This window comes from Sabethes cyaneus, chromosome 3 (genome assembly GCF_943734655.1).
Source record: "Sabethes cyaneus chromosome 3, idSabCyanKW18_F2, whole genome shotgun sequence".
In the NCBI taxonomy this organism is placed as follows: Eukaryota; Metazoa; Arthropoda; class Insecta; order Diptera; family Culicidae; genus Sabethes; species Sabethes cyaneus.
This window is the reverse complement of record NC_071355.1, coordinates 151,571,531-151,593,134: the sequence shown is the minus strand read 5'-3', so window position 1 is coordinate 151,593,134 and position 21,604 is coordinate 151,571,531. Positions and strand designations below refer to the sequence as shown.

The 21,604-nt window shown below is 40.2% G+C and overlaps 1 protein-coding gene across 1 annotated transcript in view; it reads right to left on the bottom strand.

Annotated features, from left to right (window-relative positions):
- The window catches only part of LOC128742999 (neurogenic protein big brain), a 39,355-nt gene extending 18,125 nt beyond the window's left edge, over nt 1–21,230 (bottom strand). Inside the window, exons 1-3 of the mRNA XM_053839499.1 lie at nt 21,061–21,230; nt 19,905–20,071; nt 11,936–12,062 (exon numbers count right to left, since the gene is read on the bottom strand). Coding sequence (XP_053695474.1) covers nt 11,936–12,062; nt 19,905–20,071; nt 21,061–21,230 — 464 coding nt within the window. The remainder of the gene's footprint in view (nt 1–11,935; nt 12,063–19,904; nt 20,072–21,060) is intronic.
- Nucleotides 21,231–21,604: the final 374 nt, after the last annotated feature.

Sequence of the window (21,604 nt, the reverse complement as noted above, 5' to 3'; positions counted from 1 at the left end):
AAATATGTCAATGATGATAAATGCTTTTGATAAGCAAGGCTGGCAATTTGCGTTCCCCGAATCGATTGTCGCGAGCAAAGAGGGAAAGCAAGCACACTTTCTTAGCAAAGCGAGTTTTTCCCGTTTCAAGTTAATTCATTTTTCACTGTACAATGTTTATTTGTGTTTTAAATGTAAATCATGTGCTACTTTCTTCACATATGACGCATACAGTTTAAGGAAAGCTATTGTGAGACGAACGCTGTAGTGAATCCTGTTGTCGCGAGCACATGAGCAAAGGACGAATGCAGATGAAAAGTGTTAGGTTACCTTTCCTGTTGTTGTTTTTTAACTGGAAGTAGAAAATTCATATGTATTTAGGTCGACACAACTTGTTTTGCCGTCGCAGAACACCTGGGTTGAAGAAAGGACGATAGCATCCTGTTGATTGTGCTATGATTCCGAGGATGTTTTCATAAATGGTAAATTATACTGGCTAAAATGGTCATCACTAGAGCTTCAATTGTTGGTGACTAAAAAGTATGTGCAATGTTATCTCCATTAAATTTGTTTTCTTGCTTATGTTCATCCAGAGCTTGTACAACCAGTTTGACGCCTTCGCTTGGTCACGTAGCACGATGTTCAGCGAAATTGGCGGACTAGTTCTCCCTCACGTAATAACGTCAACTTCGAAGTGCAACCACATTGACTATAATCAACCATAATCCCATTGAATGTAAAGATTGAATTATATTATTCCAGCTTAAAACAATTGTTTGGGACACAAAGGATTCTTAACTTTCGAAGCAAGAAAAACATTAATTTACTCATCCAGTGTTCAGCTCCAGTCTCCCAGTATCAATCGACAAAATCTATTAATACTCTCGCGGATACTTGTTCCTTTGTTCCCAACATAGTTTCAAACTGAAAACACATGTCGGCCAACAGTTGTCAGCACGTTTAACGGCAATAACATGTGGAAAACGGACATGACAGTCTCCATCTCCAATAAGAAGCAGTAATTTGAAAATCCCGTGTAAAAAATTACTTCTCGTTCCGTCGTCAGTTGATAAAGTCTGATATTGATGCCCGCTTATTTCGTTGCCACCATCATTCGGTCTAATAACATATATCACAAGAAATCTTACATTCACCGACACCATCAGCAGTTCGAGACCGTTGCGTGTTGAAGACCCTTGCTGGCTGTTCGAGCATTCGATCTAACACGGAACATTCTGACATCGCCGCCGCCATCGCCGCAAACCGCAGAAAAACCGACTGCTACTGCCACACTGCCATTACTGATCCGGATGATCCGAAAAGATTGTGGTTGATATGTTTTTCTCAGAATTTTTTCAATATTTAGCTCCCTTTGCTAAAGCATTCTTTTTTTTTTCGTATTCTCAATTCAATCAGTCAACAGGGACAAGCTGTAAACGATATATTCTAAATGAGTTCCGAACCGTTAAGCAGGGTAATTTTGAATTGAGAATTCAGTAATAATATATGACTCCCGCATATTAGCGCCAATTTGAGGTACTTATTCTGGCTCTAATCTGGAAATTAAAATTAACTTAGTTCCTTCGTAAGTTTGTTTTCGATGGTTAGTTTGACTTATAAATTGATTTCTTTTGCTGATAACGCAAGAACACGTATTTTATATGTAATGTTTTGCAAATTTTTTTAGTTTCTAGTTATATTAAATTAGTTAGAGTTGTTAGAAGGGGACGTAAACGATTAAAATCACAATTATTTTTATTTACAATCCTCATCCCGGTTCGGGTATGAATTCCAACAAACTGTTGCTAAAACCCGCGCTAGAAAGCTATACACAGAGATGTTGATCAGATACAGTTACTTGTGATGGATTACGAAACATACAAACAAATATTTTAACCACAGCCAAAATCGGAGTACAGCCTGAATTCGTTAATTGGGTTGCGTTGAGTACACTCCAGCTGATTTACTAATTAAGCCTTCTGACAGTTGTTTGAAATTTCTAAACTCAAAAGTTCAGTAGAATTTTGACATACAAGTTGGAGTATGGCCGAACTAACAAACACCTAATTAACGAAACCTTAATTAGCGAATCATTGCTGCAATTTTTAATAGAAATTCCCTCACGAACACAGTTATTAACCAAATTATAGGAAAAAAATTGAATCTTCAAAATAATATGTTATGAGCATTAATAAGAACCATTTCTTGATCAAAATTCAAATAATACTATGTTTAGCATAAGTTTTTCCGCGCTGGCAATGATCAATCTAAACTTGCTTGTAAACTTGCTATGTAGATGTCATTTATTGTCATTCTTTGCCATTTGAACATATTCGCTCTTGTCTACTCGCTCATTCCCCGCTTGCAACCGTCAAGGCACGAGAATTGATTTACAGTAGCTAGTTCATGACTGCATATGTCGCCTGTTTGCGTGATTTAGCTAGCAAAAAGTTAAACGATGATGACTTTGCTTTTCTTTTTGCATCATTTCAATAGTCTTTAGTAAAGACTCTTTATATGCCAAAAAGGTAGGACTACGCAACCGCCGCAAGTTTATTTGGCTTCTGTATCGTGAAACAGGAACAGCAGCCACAACCACAAACTTGGTGAGAGTAATCGTCGTCCTTCGACACGGAGAATGCATTTTAACTTGAATTTTCCGTTGATTTTCACTATGCAGCGATTAGAAAACAATTTTTCCAAGAAAGCCATACAATTGCTGTATCTTTTATGAATCGAATGGTACGCGAACCATCAAAAGCCGTTACCCTTCGATAAGACGTAGTTCTACGACAACAAATACTAGTGACACCACATTAAATGATTTTCTATGATTTACTAAATGACTATAGAGATGGTGTCGTTGAAGGTCCATACAGTTCTGCAAAAAGTTCATAACTGCAAGCTTCTAGCATACCCAGCAAACCACTAATCATATAATAATGTGTGAAAATCATCTTAAATATCGCTAAACAAATTCGAAATCGTACATAAAGCTCAATAAAGCGCACCCTAGTTTACATTTATTCGTACAAAATGATAGTAACTGATTCACATACGATTTTCGACACAGAATTGTATAGCATTATGGAACTAATCATGTTGAGTCGGATTTCATCGTATACAAATACTTCTGAATGTGAATTGTTTTCATATAATTTGCAGTACGTATATCGCCTCCAAAACAGTACGCATATGTTGGTTTCGTGCATCAAATGCGATTTTTCTAGATATATATCGGTACATATATCATATTTGTTACTTTGATATACGTACGAAAATGTTTGCTGGGTAGACCAACAGACATAACTTCTGGAAGTAAAATCAACAAAAATTGCAATCAACAAAATCAACTAGCTCCATCTATGAACGATATTTCCAAATATTAACTTTCAATAGGAGTATCCTTTAAATAAGCAAATATTTATTGGAACATTTCCCGCCTTTCGTTAAAAAGCGCCACCTTGACGAATACGGAGACATTCTTAAGCTGTTGTGAGTGTATTTTAGAATTTTATGTGCCCTTAGCGACATCACCTCAATAGTTTCCTAACTAATTTGGCATATCAATCAAATAATGGAGATAAAATAACGATTTTTCAGATATTTTCTATTAATAATGGAGGTTTTCCGTCATTTTTTTCACTAGAGATTTGCATTGGCTCCTGTAAAAGATCCTCATATGAAATTTTGACAAATAGACTTGACACTCATTGTTTTACTCTTCGCACGCTGTTATAGTCGCTTCAAACTTGGTTTTTGGTTGGGAATGTCTCCGTACTCATTGAAGAAAATGGAGCGAAATGAAGGAAGGACCGCCTACAAAACATTTGCTCGTGCATTTACTTAACCTGTAGTAAGTTTATATTCGATCATAGATTCTGCTCCCTACTAGTGCTAGTGTGCACCCAAAATGTGATAATTTTTGCTGTATTTTCTTTAAAATGTTATCTCTCTTTGTCTGTGCCCTAACCATTGTAAAATCGTGTGTCGTCGTTCCGTGGACGTATTACGTGCAAAATAAGCACAACATCCCAAGCAACAATGTGAGTTTTATTATACTCTTATGGGGGTCTTCAAGACCATTTTTGGTCTTAAATACCATCATAAGGGTGTAATAAAACTCAAATTGTTATTTGGGATTTCATTCTTTCTGCAGTTTTCAATCAGCCGCCCAAGTAACAATTCTAAGTTTTATCACGTTCCTATAGTGGTTTTCATGACCAACTTTATAAAACCGCTAATAAAAGTGTGAGATCCACCAGAACGAAAATTCTGAGTGATGACCGCTATAAAACTGCCTTCTGACCAAGTGGCCCACTCCTCACAATGTTTTATAACCTCTATAAGAATCAGGTTATAATGTCAAATAGTCGTATCACGCTCTGCTGAAAGCAGCAATAAAACCGATTAAGTTTTCACTGCTTGACAGCTACCGCCATAACTTAATGAAGCTTTTCGCTTTTCGCTCTGGTAAAAACTAAATCAGTTCATCAGTTTTGTCATCTTGAATATACATACGTGAGTAGAAAGGTTAAAGTTTTACTGTCAGATCCAGATCCAGATGTCAGATACTGTCAGTTTTACTGATCGATTTGCTTTATAGCGACCATAATAAAATATACCATCGAATAATTAATAAAATTTTGAGCAATCTTAGTTCGTTTGCAGCATATGCGCATTACATTTTATCGTGCATATTGATATGATGTGTGAATAGGTGGATAAAATCAATGCGCCATTGAAGTTTTGTAATTTTCGAGAACCGATTGTTTTAACAAAATAAATATATTCAGTTGGTCAATCTCAATTTCTAGCAAAATCATTTTAATTGCTTTCTGTGATGGGAAAACCGATTGATAATAACTTTTTTTCCGCAAAACACTTTACTTAGATGAATTTTTGTTTGCAAGCTAAAACAAAATGCTGGAATAAGGCAATATGGTCTCGCATAAAAAAATGGTTTTGGTGTTGAACTTTAGCATTTTTCATTATAGTGGCAAAAAAACTGTTTGGTAAGGGTGTTACCGTTTTAATAGCTCTATAATACTAACAGTTTTCTTGCGGTTTGGCAAGCAACCGCGATGAGATCAATTTTGATTGGTGCGCCATTTTGTATTGCTACACCACACTTATGGTAAATTTATAAGAGTTATCTAGTTTTATCGTGTTAATATAAGCAATTACAATAAATTTGCTTTATTAACAGTTTTATTATGGTTTTTTAGCTAGCTATAAGTGAGTTTTTACGCGTATACTCTTGGTATTGCGTAATACCACAATAAAACCAGAAGTAATGATTAATAACGCAATAAACCCTTAACAAAATTCAAGTAAAACCAAGTGGCTTTAGAATTGTAGAGCGCTGCCACATCCAGATATGTCATAAAGTATTGGAAAATGTTGCCAGAAAATCTAAAAATTTTGGTAAACAAACGCATTTTTAAACCTCAACATTCCTGATTTGGTAAAAAGAAATTTGACATTTTTTCAAATTTGTGCTGTGTAAAAACTCATAGCATGGTAAAGAATCTATTTTAAGCGGTCTATATGGATTACTGGTTGTTTTACCTTATTATAAGTGCTGGGTTGACTAAGTGGGGTATTACAGCACTCTTTTTGTTAATTTGGCTTCACTGAAAGTCACCATTATTAAGGTAAATTTTTACAATGAAAATTGAGGCGATCGAACTAATTTTAATCAGACCGAACGCATGTTAAACACCAAGATGCTTTCTTAAGCAGTCCTGAATTTTAATGATGTATTGCAAACTTGTTCCAATTTGTCACTGTGACCATGACATCAAATGACTATTACAATATTATATGTGAAATTTGAATGCTTGACTTTTAGAGATGTTGTAATCAGTGCTCAAAGTAGCGAAGTGGTGATTCTCTTCAGCAGCTGAAAAAATGCAAGTTTTCTGACAACAATTTTTAATTGAGCATATTTCATGGCGAAAACACGGTAAATTGTGTTTGTATGAATTAAATCTATGGTTAAGTGATCGATACAGGAAATCTGAACAAAATACTGCATTTTAAGTTCATTTATTTTCAACTGATTAAAATAGGTGAACCCTGATGAATCCGTTCCTTACCTTGAATTCTAGAGTCAACGAACGACGAAAAACCTTCTATTTTAACGACGAACCATGCCACTCTACAGTACGGTTCGTCGCGCGGAACGGGAGTAAAGTGCGAGAACTTCAGTGCGTGTTAAATATATGTAGCTTACTGTTGCACCCGAAGAAAAAAAAGAAACATTCAACATCTCCACTGAACTGATCGTAAGTTGTTGCACTCGACAATGCAGGCATTTAGTTATCGTTGACGGGGTCAACTTACTTGCTTCCCCACTTGCAACTTGTCACGCCTTGAAAAACAAGCACTAATTATATGAACTGACGAATGATTGGCCTATAAGAGATGGAAAGATGCATGGCGACGTTCAAGCAGATGTGAAAAAGAGCCTGGAGGCTTGTTCGGCACAGCGGATTGATTGGGTTCACATGGACCTTTAATTGAAGTTATTTAAATGTGAATCTTTGTTTTTGTTTGAAAACGAGAACACATCGTAATACAATTATCACAGCAACATGCAAAACCAATGTTTGCGAAATCGAGCTGCAAAAATGCGTCCGCTTTGATAAGGAATTAACAATAGGAAGTGTTGAGGGCAGTCTCTAGTGGCAAGCAACGAGAACCAGTTGAAAGTTCAATTACGTTCAACTGGACCGGAGAAAAGGACAACTGGAAAATGCATTCAAATCTATGCAAGCTAGTGGTTGGTTGGTATGTATACAGAAGCTCCCTGCCCAATCCAGATGGGAGTGGAAAAACTATTTCACCTCTATATGTGTGTACACTGTACAGCGCTAGTGTCCTTTTGTATATACAAAGCAGCTCGCCTTCGAAACTATTTCTGCCTTTCCCCGAGATGATGGGGCCGGGCGCAATCTGAGTGGTGCTCCTTCTGGGAAAGTCATGTTCAATCCAAGCGGCACTATTGCTTGCGGTACAAAACCGAATGCTCGGACAATTTAGGGCAAACTTTTACTAGTGGAATGCAGCACTTAAAAACGTCACCGCTTTGTTGGCTTTAGTTTTCGAAATGAATAATTGACGTGCACCGGTAGAGTGGGACACAGACCAAGTTCACAATTATTGCAATCGGTTTTATGATACGTAATGGAAAGTGGTTCAATTCGAAAGGGCCATCGTACGGGTTGCCGGTAAAGTTCCGTGGGAAGAATAAAAAAGTTAAACTAGAATAACCAATCGATGTTGCATTGTTAAAGATGGTTTTCATAAGATTTCTCAGCACGAAGAACGTAATGCAAATTATAACCACACCATATGATTCTAAAGTGCCCATATCTCAACAGGCGCTTGCGGTTTTTCTCTGTTTTGAACACGAATCCCAGATCCATCCATGTTGGCATGTTTGCCAAGTAGAACAGGAAACCGAATTTGTGGTAAATCTTTATCCGCTAGAACGCGACGATGCGTTCGAACCACCACAGCAGAGACTGCAGATTAAACGCGTACACACCATCTGCGCTATTCTGTCGCGATCCTTACTGTGAATGTGCGAAGGCTACGGAACGATAGGCTGGTTGTCCGTCAGAAACGATGGTAAAGCTTGAGAACCGAAACAGGAAAAAACACACATTGTTCAGTTCCTTTTGATGCATTGCCCAGCCGTCAAGCTTTTTCCATTCCCGCCAAGGAGCCCGTGAAGATTTCGCTCTACGGAAGATGCTGCTGGCGGAGGTGGTTACCGAGGAAAATGCTCTTTTAGGCGAGAAAACGAGCAGAAGAACCATCTTCCTCGGGAACGACAGCGCACACTTATGATCGTTTGTTTCTCATGCTGTTCTCAGCATCCAGACAGCATAAATTTGTGAAGGCACAAAGAATCGTAGAAATAGGACTGCGCGCTCTGTAAGTACGTACAGAGTTCGGTAGCTCGAAGTACAACAGCCGATGGACCCGCGCAGATGTTCCCAGTTCCATATCTTCCTTTGTGTTCCGTTCATGAAGAATTGGATTGCCTGAGAACAAAAGTGCGATTTTGTCTTCTTTTGTGAGAAAGTTCCGATTCGGACTTGCGCATGAATGATGAATAGCGCCCGATAAACAAATAGAATAAATCGTACCTAGTGCATTCAGGTAAGGATTCCTCTCAGTAAAAGTGTGGAAAATGAAATCCGTCATGTCACTCGATTGCGGAATCGGTAAAGGAGAAAGGGCGCTCACGTAGCAGCTGGACCAACGAGCCAAGATTCAACACATAAATATCCGATGGGATTAAATCACTCTTTCGAACCTGGGCAGACGATGCAAGCGCTGAAACGCAACGCAATTCAAGTCACGCTTGATCCCGGCCAACTGTCACTGATTAATTTCTTATTATATAAAATCTCCCGGCCAACAAGTCTTTCTCTGCGTGTGTATGTGTGTGTGTATAAATGATTGCGTGCTCGCAGTAGACTGCCATCGACTTCGATCGACATCAGTTTGCACCTGGCGTTGTCCGTACGTACGAAACCTAATTTAACCCGTACGCACCGCAGCAGCAGGAGAAGCAACAGCGCACCGGGCCATTAATAAGTTGAACAGCGAAGGGAAAATGAAATTATCATACGAAAAGCAAAAAAAAACAGCTACAACCCAAAGTCAAGAATCAAAGACTCCGAACTGGCAAGGCCTCCGATCGGCAAGCTTGGACACACGTGTTGCATGCAGCCTTAACCCTTTTGTGACCTGCTCGCAAGGATTGAGATTCGAACGAAATTGAACGGTTTGGTATTATGTAATATAAACTATCACAACTATCAAAACAAAGCAATTGAATCTTCCGAAAAGAACACGGACAAAACTTTAGATACATCGAACAAATCCTCGATGCCACTTTTTAGATTATTCTGAAAGTTTTAAATAAATGTACATTAGATCAAAAATTATTTCTTATGACTTCAACAACTAATGGATCAATACAGTTAATTTGGTTTTGAAATTACAACAGTTTACTTCTGGCGCTAGTGCACAATAATTCGCCCATATACAGAGCGCCAGAAGCAAGTTGTTATCTCTTCAGCACTAGTTTTCTTCACTGATCCATTGCAAATAGCATTTTGATGAGCAATTACGCACATTTTATGGTAAAATTTTTCTTGCATTCAGCAATACACATCATGATTTGAATTTTATAACAATTTATAAAAAAATAAAGTTATTCCAAAAGTACTTTTTTCAAAGTTTCTGAACTTAAGGGATTACATTACGTTCACCATTATGAAAGTCTAAATCAACAATATTTGAAAGAGTAATCCTACAGTTAACTTCTGACACCGCCCTGAAAGCACAACAACCAGGCTCTAACGGGTTAAGCGAAACTCCGTAAGAAAAAAATAATTGCCGGGTGGCAGTCATCAGCCGATTTGATGGATTCAAGAAAAAAATATCCTCAGCTCCTTTTGATGGTATTCGACAAGATCACCGAACGGCAGCTGCTGCTCCTAAATTCCTTAACACAAGTTTTTATCCTGCAGCTCCTCTGGAGGATCGTTCCAAATATCTATACTTACGCTGCTATGCAAGCTGCGCTGGTTTTTACAGTCGCTACGAACAACCGTTCGAAAAATAGACGAAAAATTGACCTGCTGAATACGGACGGATCGTAAAAAAGAGGACTAGGAAAAAGATTTGTTCTGATTTCGTTTTGATGCAGAAAAAGGCGAGAAAATGAATGCATCTGCGTGGGTCTGCTTTCGGAGAAAAAACGACAACTGTTGCTTTCGGGAGGGTGCAACAGGCATCTGTACCTTGTTTCGTTGCAGCGAGAAGTACAGTTCTGGGCGACGTTAAGCAATTCGAGCTGAACTTGCCCAATATAAATAGCAGGAGGAATGCATTTCGGTGCGATCACGCGAACCGATCGTAACGCTAACAGCTTATGATAATGGCAGCTATCGACTAATTAGGGCTCCCACGGGTCCATGATTTACGATCGTTTTTGCAGCGCCTGGAAATGCGCTCTGATGTGCTTAGAAGAACTCAATTTCAAAACAAAATTTTAAGAGGTCTACTAATTCCTGGCCATCAAAACAAACGTTGACAGTAATTCTCGCTGGCTGTTCGCTGACGTCGAAATGAGCCGTTAAGATCACCACGAAGTGTCACACATTTCGTGACGCAGCATCCGTGGCGACATCAAAATGAGCACCTCTCACACGGAGGTAATCTATTAATCTTCATTAACTGAACTTAACGTTAATTGCTCACCACATCCTGGCACGCCGCAAGCAAAGGAATAACCGAAACTCGAAATCAAAACAAGCGACAATTTACGACGAATGTGCACGCGTGGGGTCTGTGGATCGCACGGCTCGAGAAGTGCTGAATTTGTAAACATTCTCCGGACTGAGTCATCGTCAGCATAGCTGATAACCAGCAACCAATGTGTTGTGTGTTGTTGACTTTTGAATTATCTTCAAGTCCGCTGCGACCACTATAATAATCACACCCCTACCATCATCAGCCGCAGCGGCAGACGTGGTGGGTTAAAAGACCGAGACGATGACGACTATGAACACCTGCTCCTGCGAGGCGGAAGGTGGGTTCCTATCCAAAGACACGCGGAACTGGACTCATTGTAATGCAATCCGAGTTCGTGCTGGCCGGGTGGGCACACAAGAGCCACACGCTTCAGTCGCCTCGGTTGGTGATGATTTCTGGTTGGCTGCGTTCGGATTGCGGGTCTGGGTGCATGGCTTTTTCACCATTGTGATTTACTTAACGAGGTACAATTTCTACTGGCGGTGTCAGGTGTTGTTGTTGGTAAACCAATCTACAAAATTGGATGAAACTGGATTTTTTTTTGCTCGCCCGGAGAAGTTTGCTTTGAAATCTAGTACGAAGCTTACCGTAGCACGTGGAACGTGCTTGAAAGAAATCCTATAGGAGCAACCTACTAGCGAGGCTCAGACAATTTCGTCGTACATATTTACTGTGTACAACCGTCTAATATCACAAAAGCAAAGCTGCTGAAAGTCATATATTTAGATCGATTCCGACCACCCTGTTGCTGTTTTTGTCTTAACGTTCAGTCATTGCTATAATGTTATGACGGTATTTTCCTTTTGCCCCTTTAACCGAAACCGTAGGTAGGTAGGTACGTCGGAATTTTTGTTCTGGTCGTCTCTGCAGCCAAACACAAGAATTGCCCTGGAGCTCCGCATAAAAGTGGTCTGTAATTTTTCCACCACCAAAGTTTCTTCGAAACACACGGGGACCGCACACGTCCCGCGCACTATTTCGTCGCTTGGGGCCATTGCGAAAAAAAACAGCGACCCGAACTCGTCTCCGCGCGGACGAAGTACAGAGCAGGCACTCGGGTTTCGGTTCGGTATCACCTGCCCACCAATTTAGTTTCAGCTTGTTGCCATCAAAGGCATAAATTTTCTTCAACTCGTTTGCCCGCCGGCTGGCTTTTGATGGTCCGAGGGCATTGGTTTGGAAATTAGGCCTATTTTCGTAGCCCCGTTCCCAATCTGTTGAAATCTGGCGCTTTGGTGCCCTTGTCTTGGGCCGCAAGAGCCTTGCAGTAGGCAGCAAAGTTCTTTGATCTTTGCTTGTGTTCTGTTCTGTTCTGTTTTCGTGGCTTTTCGGCGGTACACCGTTTACCTTAGTCAAGTAAGTGCAGAATTTCATACACGGACAAAACAAAACGAAGGCTAAAAGTATGCTGGAAGTTGTACTAAAGCGTTACAAGACAGGTGTAAGTCAGTATAAATCTGTCAAAAACGGTTACTGTCCTTATATGTCTTATGAAATCACGGTTTTCTTTTTAGTCTTTCGTATTTAATCGGCGCCTTACAACGAATTTTTTTCTTATGAACCGGTACAGTTACAAGACCTTAATATACATTCAAAAAATAGTGATACTCACCCATATAGTAGGGCAGCACCCGCTATTGATCCTCCGCACTGTGCCACCGTGTAGAGGATAGCTCGAAGTGGTGATATCATGCGGGTTACTGCCAGCGAAATCGTTACCGCCGGGTTGATGTGAGCCCCTGTTGAAGATACGAAAATAAAACGATTAGCAATTTTGATGGGCCAATGTTTGGGCTGTATATTTTTTTGTGACAATTGACAGTCTTGTTTCACGATATTGAATGTGCTCTTTGATATAGACAGCGTGTAATTTTTTAAAGAAAGAGATGCAATGCACAAAGGCGTGATGGATGCCGCGAGCTGAAATTTGTCGGGATAAGAAAGGCAGTATCTTGACAGCCGATTGTGAGGTGCCCAAAAGGTGAAATAGGCGTTTCGACGAACATCTCACTGGCGCCTAGGCAGAGGACCAAGGCGGCGGAGAAAGCAATTGGTGCGACAAACGTGGAAAAGGTGCCAACGCCATAACAGAGCTTTAAGTATAAAGCTTCAAGACTTGATTCGTCTTTATCGACAGACTTCGCAGCCAGTTGTTGGAGTACAGGACAATTACAAGGCTAGTGCAACTATCCTACGGGTTATAGCAGCACCGCCCAGCCGAGATTCGAACATACGACAACTTGTGTTTTAGACCAGTATTGTACCTCGAAGCTGTACCGGCTTGTCTAACCGCTACCGGAAGATGGAAGGATGGAATTATCCGCCTGATTTGTATAAATCATTAATAAGAATTTAACATTAAAAGAGGTTCAATAACAAATGTTATCACTATAGTTTACTTATTTATGTGTACATTGGTCCACTGATCCGGCAGAACACAGGGATGAAATCAAAGATCTCCACTTCCGACGATTACCCGCTATGTCTTTCGCCTGTTGGCAGGACAGGTTCTCGTCAACAGCCCAGATGTTGCTGGCTAAGCTGCGCCGCCATGAGCCTCTGAGTTTGCCTCTTCTACGCTCTCCTTGTGGATTTCAATCGAGTGCTTCTCTGCAGATCTCGTTTGCTGCCTCCCTCAAGGTGTGTCCCATACACTTCCACCAATCACACTTCCACCTACGTTCTCGAATTTCTGTTGCTATCGGCTGATGATGATATCGACGATGGAGTTCTTCGTTGGATATCCAGTTGTCAGACCACCAGGCGCATAAAGTGTGATTATCTGACTTGCTCTGTATATCGATTCGGTATTGTGCGAGCAAGACAATGCCGTCGGCTAGGTCGAGGTGATGCTGCTCCATCGTTAGAGGATTCCAAGGCAATCCTAGATTTGGTCTACTGTCGATCACTCCAATTAATATCTCATTCATAACGTTGAGAAACAGCAGCGCTATCTCACACTAGCAGTAACCCTTATGGGGTCAGACAAGATGCCACTGTGCAACACCTTGCCTCATACTGGGCCTGGATGAGATGGATTAGATTATCTGGAACTCCTCTGCACCAAAGTGCGCCCCAGGTGCTTTCGTAGTTGAGTTGGTCAAATGCCTTTACAAAGTCAATGAACACCTGCAGAAGAGAGTCCTGGAATTCGTTGATCTACTCCAATATAATGAGGAGCGTTGTGATGAGGAAATGATCGGCCAGCACGGAAGTTCGGTTGCGGCCGCCGGAGAGTAGCGTCGATCTACTCCTGGTTAAGGAAGACATTACAGACTGCTTTCGGAGTAATACAGAGCAACGTGATGTCACGCTAGTTACCGCATTCAGTTAGGTCATCTTTTTTAGGGACTTTTACCAATATGCCCTACATTCAATTCACCGGAAAAGTTGCGCTTTCCCATATATTGCTGAATAGCTAATGCATCATTTGGACTGAGAAAGATGGGTCAGCTTTGAGCATCTCGGCTGGAATGCAGTCAATCCTGGCGCTCTATTGGATTTCATACTTTTGATGGCTGCTTCAATTTCATCCAGTGGTGGCGCCTCAGAGTTGACGCAATTGTTACGACGAACTTTTGGAGTCATGCGCTGCTGTAGATCTCTAACATTTGAGACTCGAGAAGTTGTTTAAAATGGTCAGTCCATCGGGTAAGCTGTTCTGTTCGGTCAGTCAGTAACTGACTAGCTCTGCCCTTTAGCAGCATTGCAGTATTCATCCTGGTACCGCTAAGGTGACGAGAAATATCGAACAACAAACGGAAATCGTTATTGGCGGCGGCGATTTTTCCCTCGTCGGCTGGTGAGTTAGTCCAAGCTCTCTTGTCTCGTCTACCAGCTCGTGTAACAGCCCTCTGCAGTTCGGTGTATCGTTGACGGGTAGCTGTCTTAGCCGCTCTGGTTCGCGCTCGTCGATCATCCTCCAAGTTTCATCCAGAATCCACTTCCTGCGCCCGTTGGGCACTTTGCCGAGGATTTAATCATGGGTCGTGAAGGTCTTCGTGATACTGGTGTTTCGCTCTTCGACGGTTCCACCAAGTGGTTATTCCGAGATTCAAGTTGTTCGACAAAGGCTCTTTTCACTCTCTAATCGGCGGATCTCGTAACGACACTCAACTTTCTCCTACTGTCGCTGGACACGTGTAAAGGTACCGTCAGAGTAAACGCGAAGTGACTTCGCTCCCATTCGTTTAAATACGCAGCACTTTTTCGTCGGAAGCAGGGCTGCGTATTTAAACGAATGTGAGCGAAGTCGTGTCGCGTCGCTGTCGCGTGTACTCTATACGGGGCCTAAGCGTATCTCAGCGAGGTCAAGGTGATAGTTGGATGCAATATCGGCGTTGCGTTTGTTGCGTATATCAAGAAGGCTCCTTCTCCACTTTCAGCTGATGCAGATTTGGTCAATTTGGTTTTCTGCATGGCCGTCGCGGAAAACTCACGTGATTGTATATGCTGGTCTGTGGGCGATGAGCGATTCTCCAGTCACCGTGTTCTCGTCACCACAAAGTTCTGCAAATAGCTCCTCGTTTACGTTCATCTCTCCTAAGCCATGGCGTCCCAGGTCGCGTTTAAGGTGCCCATTTTCGCGTTGAAGTCGCCCAAATGAATTTGAATTCCCCCCTTTGGCTGAAGGAAATCTCTTTCTCTTGCAGGGCGGCAGCGTCTGTTGGCGCATGGCACTGAATTGCAGTAAAGTTTCTAATCCGTTTTCCAAATCTGGCCAAGGGCCGCAGGTGTCTAGGGCTCAGTAGAAAACCAACTCCTCTCTCTGTCGAGTATTTTCACCTCGTATGCCAGTATAGAGCAAGACTGACGATGTCTTGTGTTCACCAGTACCCGGCCAACGGACCTTGCTAAGCCCCAGGATTTCAAGCTTCAGGTGGTTAGCTTTCCTTGCAAGTTGAGCCAGGTTACCCTGCTGGGCAAGGGTCTGTATATTCCATGTTCCGATTCATGTCCGTGTTTTCATGATAAAACTCGTAATCGTAATAGAAAGTGCACATTAAGTCGTATGGACGTCAATTTTACATTGGAATTGCATAATGATTAGAGTATGTCAAGGCGAAGTGTACAATAAGTTGTTTTGCGGTCGTGCGTGTCGTCATATACAACTTATGGCTGTGAATTGTAAAGCAGTATAGATGATTGTAACATTTAGTTATATCTTAATCGTATATTGAGGATTATTAAGTTGCGTGTTCCAAAAATTATTGTATAGAATGCAAGATAGAATTATCAAAATTTTTGCACGTATATTGCCTCCACTTTTGTACTAATATGTTCTTATGTGGTGTGAAATATATCTTTTTCGTGCGGATGCGATTTCGTATCTCTCAGTTGCAACCGAAATATACAAACCAAATTGTTTACTGGGTTGTTGCTTCGTCGCAATGACTCATTCCCGCTCTATCCAATAGAAATCATTACAAATATCCACGTTTTTTATGACACATAATATAAAATTAGTTATTCCTTAATATTTTAGTTAATTGGCCATTATGCGCGATCAATAAAAGTGGACTGAAACCTATTAAAATGCTTTTTTTTCATTAAAGAATTCTTAGCAACCGCCGTTTTCATGTGACGAAGAAAAAATGTCGATTGTCCTAACAGCAAAGGCAAACATTTCATTTGAACAACATTACAAAAAACACCTAAAATCACCATTTGGTATCAAAATTTTCTTCTGACCTAATAAAACGCATGTTTTTCCACAATCTCGCCTCACTATTGAGTCCATAATTCCAATGATATTAACGTGTTTAACGTTTCTTTTGTCACTATTTGTTACTTCGATCAAAACAATTATGTAGCCACCCTTGCTGCCAGTTTAGCTATCAGCAAATTATGTGAAATAAAACTTCCACTTTATTTACAGAGTTATTAGAGATGTGAAAGTCAAAAACTATTTTACAGTAATCAAAAATTATTTTACTTTAATTAGTTGATTTTAGCGCATGTTGATTCATAAAAATAGAAAATATTATTTAACTGCAGTTAGACCAGAAAATTAACAATAAAAAATCTAGGAAACCATGAGGTTAACAACTTGGCATCACTTTCCGTGTGTGTACATGACAAGGGGCTTTCAACAGCTGTGAGAACAACGCACCTTTGAAAAAAGTTATCATTGAGCACTTGATTACCTCTAATTACTAGTAATTTTTGATAACCAGGGATACCAGATTTTAGTTTATTGTTAAGCTTATTATCAATAATGCTTTAAAAATTTCGATTAACTTATTTGTGATGCAAAATTTACGACGTAATTCGTCAAGCTCCCCGGTACATACCTCGCATCGATCCAATCCTGACTGGTTGCCAAAACTACTTAAATAAAATAAATAAAATGTTTTACCATAATTAGGCAGTTTTTCTCTCTGCGCGTCTGTACCTGGGGTATGTTGCTGCTTCGTCGTAATTGTCTATTCCGGTCCTATCCAACACAAATTATTAAAAATATCAGCAGCACAATGCAAAACTAGTTATTCCCTAATATTTTAGTTTGTTGTCTATCATACGCGATCAATCAAAGTGAGTTGAGATCTATTTAAATGCTTTTTATCATTAAAAAAGTCCTACCAGCCAAATTTCCTACATTTTTTTCGTGCGACGACGAAGAAAATGTCGATTAATCATTTTAATTTCCGTCATTCATAAATAAAAATAACTCACGCAAGGCATTGTCGTTATTCTGCAGCCAGGAAAACTTGCCTGACCTGCAGAAATTTTGCAGAATAACATTTGTCATGCCGTCCCACACAAATACATGCGCGTTAGTTTCGTAAACATTGTTGTGATTTTTAGTTCGGACGATGAAAAATTTTGATGGACGGATTTTAAAACGGTACGACGAATTTAAGAAATAAAGTCAGTTGCGTAATTTCAATAATATGCTTTAATAATCGCTTTTCAGTGATTTCAAAGTTCACGGATCGGAAGGTAAGTGTGTTTTAGTTAAATCAGCACAAGAACTTTTGGAGTATTCATTAAATCCATCCAACAAATGATGAAAATTAGAACAGCTTTACTTACTACGACGGGTATTAGAAATAAACCCTACTTTATATACCGTCTGTATTGAAAAACTTTAATTACGTAATTAAGGCATGAAATATTACAAAAACAATTTATGATTACTACGCACCTATATGCCTTACTGGGAACCCCTTGGCGCATGCATTGTTGTGGTTTTTGGTTCGGACGATGAAAAATTTTGAAGGAAGGATTTTAAAACGGTATGTCAGATTTGTTGTTGTTTTATTTGAAAGATTTTACACTTTGATGCAATCGCCTCTAAGTATGACGAATTTAAGAAATGAAGTCAGCTGCTTAATTTCAGTAAAATGCCTACACTGAAACAAAAACTATGGTAGCTCCCTCCATTCTGCAGAAAACGCTTGCTTTTTGTAAGTATCATGAAAGGCTATTCAAATTTACCAAGATTCTTGTACAAGCAACATGTTCTCAAGTTGAATTTACCACCTTTCATGGTAATGTCTAGTAATTTTGACAAAGATTCTGATATTTTTGTTATGCAACGGGGTAACGCCGAAAGCAACGTGTAGTAATTTTGAAATCTTTTCTTTTAAAATTCACTGGTGTGTCCTCTTAGTTTTAAACTCTAGTATGGTAACAGTCACCATGATCCTTGTTTCAGTCAGTGTATAATAACCGCTTTTTAGTGAAATTAAACTTCACGGATCGGAAGGTAAGTGTGCTTGAGTCAAATCAGCCCAAGAATTTTTGGATTCTTCGTTAGAATTCATGTGACGAATGAAAATTGAAGTGGCTTTCCTTACTACGATGGGAATTAGCAATAAACCCTAATCAAATTATTCGTTTTCGCTATCCTAACAATTGTCAAATGCATGGCATGCTGTACATACATAGATATGTTGACGTTTTATTTAATGGTGGTGTTAGAAACTATGAATTCATATACTTTCTCTGAGGAAAACTCTTTTTCCCTTTACAGTTTTGACGGCAAGAAAGCGCGAAAGAACACCCCGAATCACGATAAAGCTTTTAGATTTTTCTTTTCAAAACACACATCTCCAAGCTTTAAGATGCCAATCATCTCGGGGTTAAGAGCCTCTCCCTGTCGTCAGCTTTCTAGCCATGGGCTAATCTGAAGCAGCCATCAGCTGGGGCGAAAAGACACTAATCCACCGTAAAATGAAGGCGCACGAAATGACCGAAGAAGTGTCAAAGGAAGCGATTGGCGCGAGGAAAAACCGTGTTCAAACAGAGCACACAAAATTGAAGGCTTATCATCTAGTTCTTCCCGTTCATTTGTGTTGAGTGTTGAAAATGTCCAGAAGCAAACTGTCTAATGCGGAGACAGCTGCTTTTCATTTTTTTAGCCTTTAAACTTAGTCACCATACCATTTATTGGGAGTTATTGCGAATGATTTGAGTTGGCATACAAGTTTGGTTGAATTAATTCACCTCGGATGTTATTGAAAGTTTGGTTCAGTTTCGATGGCTTCTAGGTAATGTATTCCGACAGCATGCGATGACGAGCGACAATTATGATAATGACTCCCTCCTCCGGTGCCGGTTTCTTCAGAATGATAACGAACGACGTAAAAATTTTCTCTGTATATACACTCTGTACATATCATTGACATGCCGTTCGGAGCAAGTTCAGTGGGCTTACAAGTATTTGCGAACGAGGTAGGTCCCGAGCATAATTGCAGGGTTCGTGAACCCCATCTTTGGCAGTTTCTCAAACAATAACACGAAAGGCACCGGAATTGCACCGCTTCGAAGGTGTTGGACCCATTTTGGGAAAAGTTCCTTTTGGAAATAATTCCGAAATTTGAACATAGTGAACATTCGAGTAAAAATTGTAATAAGAAACCGAAAAATAGATGACATTTAAGATCTAACTAAGCCCAATGTCCGGTTCCATACTCTGAGTACAAAGAAAGTATCATTGCTTTCGTTTCCATGTGGTACTTCAAGAGTTATGTTGTTATTGCACGAAAACAACGAAATTTGCAGCTGCCGTCAAGTTTCTTACGAACTCGTCCATCTCTCGGTGCTGTTGGAAAGTTTCTTCCCTTATCAAAAAACCGGTCGAATGGCATGGTAATTGAGCGAACAGAATTGCATACAACAAAATTTCTTTTGTTAGTGCATCGCAGGTTGTTGGGAGTAGAAACTCCCGTTTAATGGAAGGATAATTGAACAACGTTCAAAACCGGTAAAGTGTCTCGCGGAGTGCATTTTCTCGGCAACAATTACTATCACGAAGACAATTAAAATTATGGAATACCCACACTGTCGTTTTACAGCGCAAAGAGAAGTTATTTATTGTCGGGGGAAAATCCATCCGAAACCGTACCTTTTAGGATGAGAAATTACGCTGTTTCCTGCTGATGGATGTGAATCAGCCCCGTAACGGCGAAGGATATTCTGGTAAAACCAGCATCCTCTAGGATAAGCGCTATGATTTATAACGGATTTCCCCTGTTTTATGGTCCGCAGACGTGTCTCGCATGTCGGGTCAGGGGCTAATTACTTTTTAACAGGCAGCAGGGTCGCAATCTGGTTAGATATTCTAGTTCACTTACCTGAGACGTGCAGGAAGCACTGGGTCAGTGCAGTGACAGCGAATCCGGACGAGAGCGCCGTTGCTAGCAGGACAGACGACACGCTGGCCCCGACCCCGGCTCCGGCCGCTGCTCCGCAGACGATGAACACATAGAAAAACGATGCCAAGCACTCGGAGGTTATCGATCTGGAACAGGATAAGAGCGAAAGAAGTGAGTGCTGTGTACAATTCAATTAGGCCTGCCAAAGTTTGGATGGTACTTCACGTTGCGTTGATGGGTTTGAAGGAATATTGTTCTTGACGGTTAGATTATGAAATTTACATTTTTGTCACTGCAGGTTGACACTGAAAGTGGCATTTTTAATTTAGGTTCCATTAATTGGATTGACGTCACTGGCAACTATGATCCAGTTCATTACAAACAAGTTCAAACTGTTTGAAGATTATTTTTGTTTAGTGTAATTTTCCGGTTATTCAAATGCAAATTATAATGATATACCTACTTTGATACTTTATGATACTTAATAAATATTTTTTGAGGGAATTGAATTTATTAAAAATTCGGCAAACAGAACAGAAGTGTCCTTCCTCATATTATTTTGAATGAGCATTGCCAAACCAGGAATAATAGAAATAGATCAGAATGCACAATTTGCAATTGCGAAACTAATTGGTTCATTTCTATATATAACATACACCGCAGGACGTCTTTTATGTGATCATTTCCCATCAAACGCAATAATCATTAAATATATAGAGCTCACTAGATCAACATTAAATAAATTTCAATATTAAATCTTCTTATTCTAACCTATACCGGCATATCCAGTCACATATAGAACTAAATTCACGCTATGTGCTCATCAATCGGAGAAGTTATTTTTATTTGCGTCCCGCGTCGCCTGTTGACATTTTGATTTCTCGGTAATATTTTTCAATTTGATATGTCCGGAGCAGAAGCCAGCTAGCTCATTGCACGTCTCGAAGAACGAAAGAAGAAATTGGCACCAACAACGGACGGCGCGCCGGTGACGCGCAAACAAATAAGCCCATCCACGGGGAGCTCGTTAACATTTGATCGTCCCAATCTTGAGTAAACATCCTAGCGGACTGATAAAAGTTTTGTGCCAGGACTATTCATACGTACGTTACTAAGTTGAAGAATGTTTTCTTACCTCCAAAATTCCAAACTGCGAAGTTCGTTATGCATACTTGCTCGTCCCTGAAGGGAATTGGATAGTTTAGACGCACCGGGTTCCCTCCGAAGGGTTTCCAATCGTTCAAACAACTGAACGATATGAAAATCGATATTAGTATCAGGAACATGTAGACTTTCTTCGGCCATTATTCGAGACAAGTAAAACAATTCCACTATCTGTTAACGATACCAAAATACACCCTCACAGAACACGCACCCACAGTTGTCACTCCGCCACAAACAGTCAATTAGGTTCAATTAGTCGATCTTCGATCTCAATTAGCCGCTAAATAATCCTTAGGTCAGCAGTTAACTTCTCTAACTGCGGAGCACTCTTTCACTATATTCTTAGCTAATATTATCCACATACTTCACACAAAAAGACGAGTCGCTCACTTTCCTTTCCAAAGGATGGACACTTGTTGATTTACACACATTCGGTCTTCCGGGGGCACTGGGAAAAAAATTCTACTCCCGCACTGGTAAAAGGCACACACCGGTCTGCACGTGGACACCGCTTC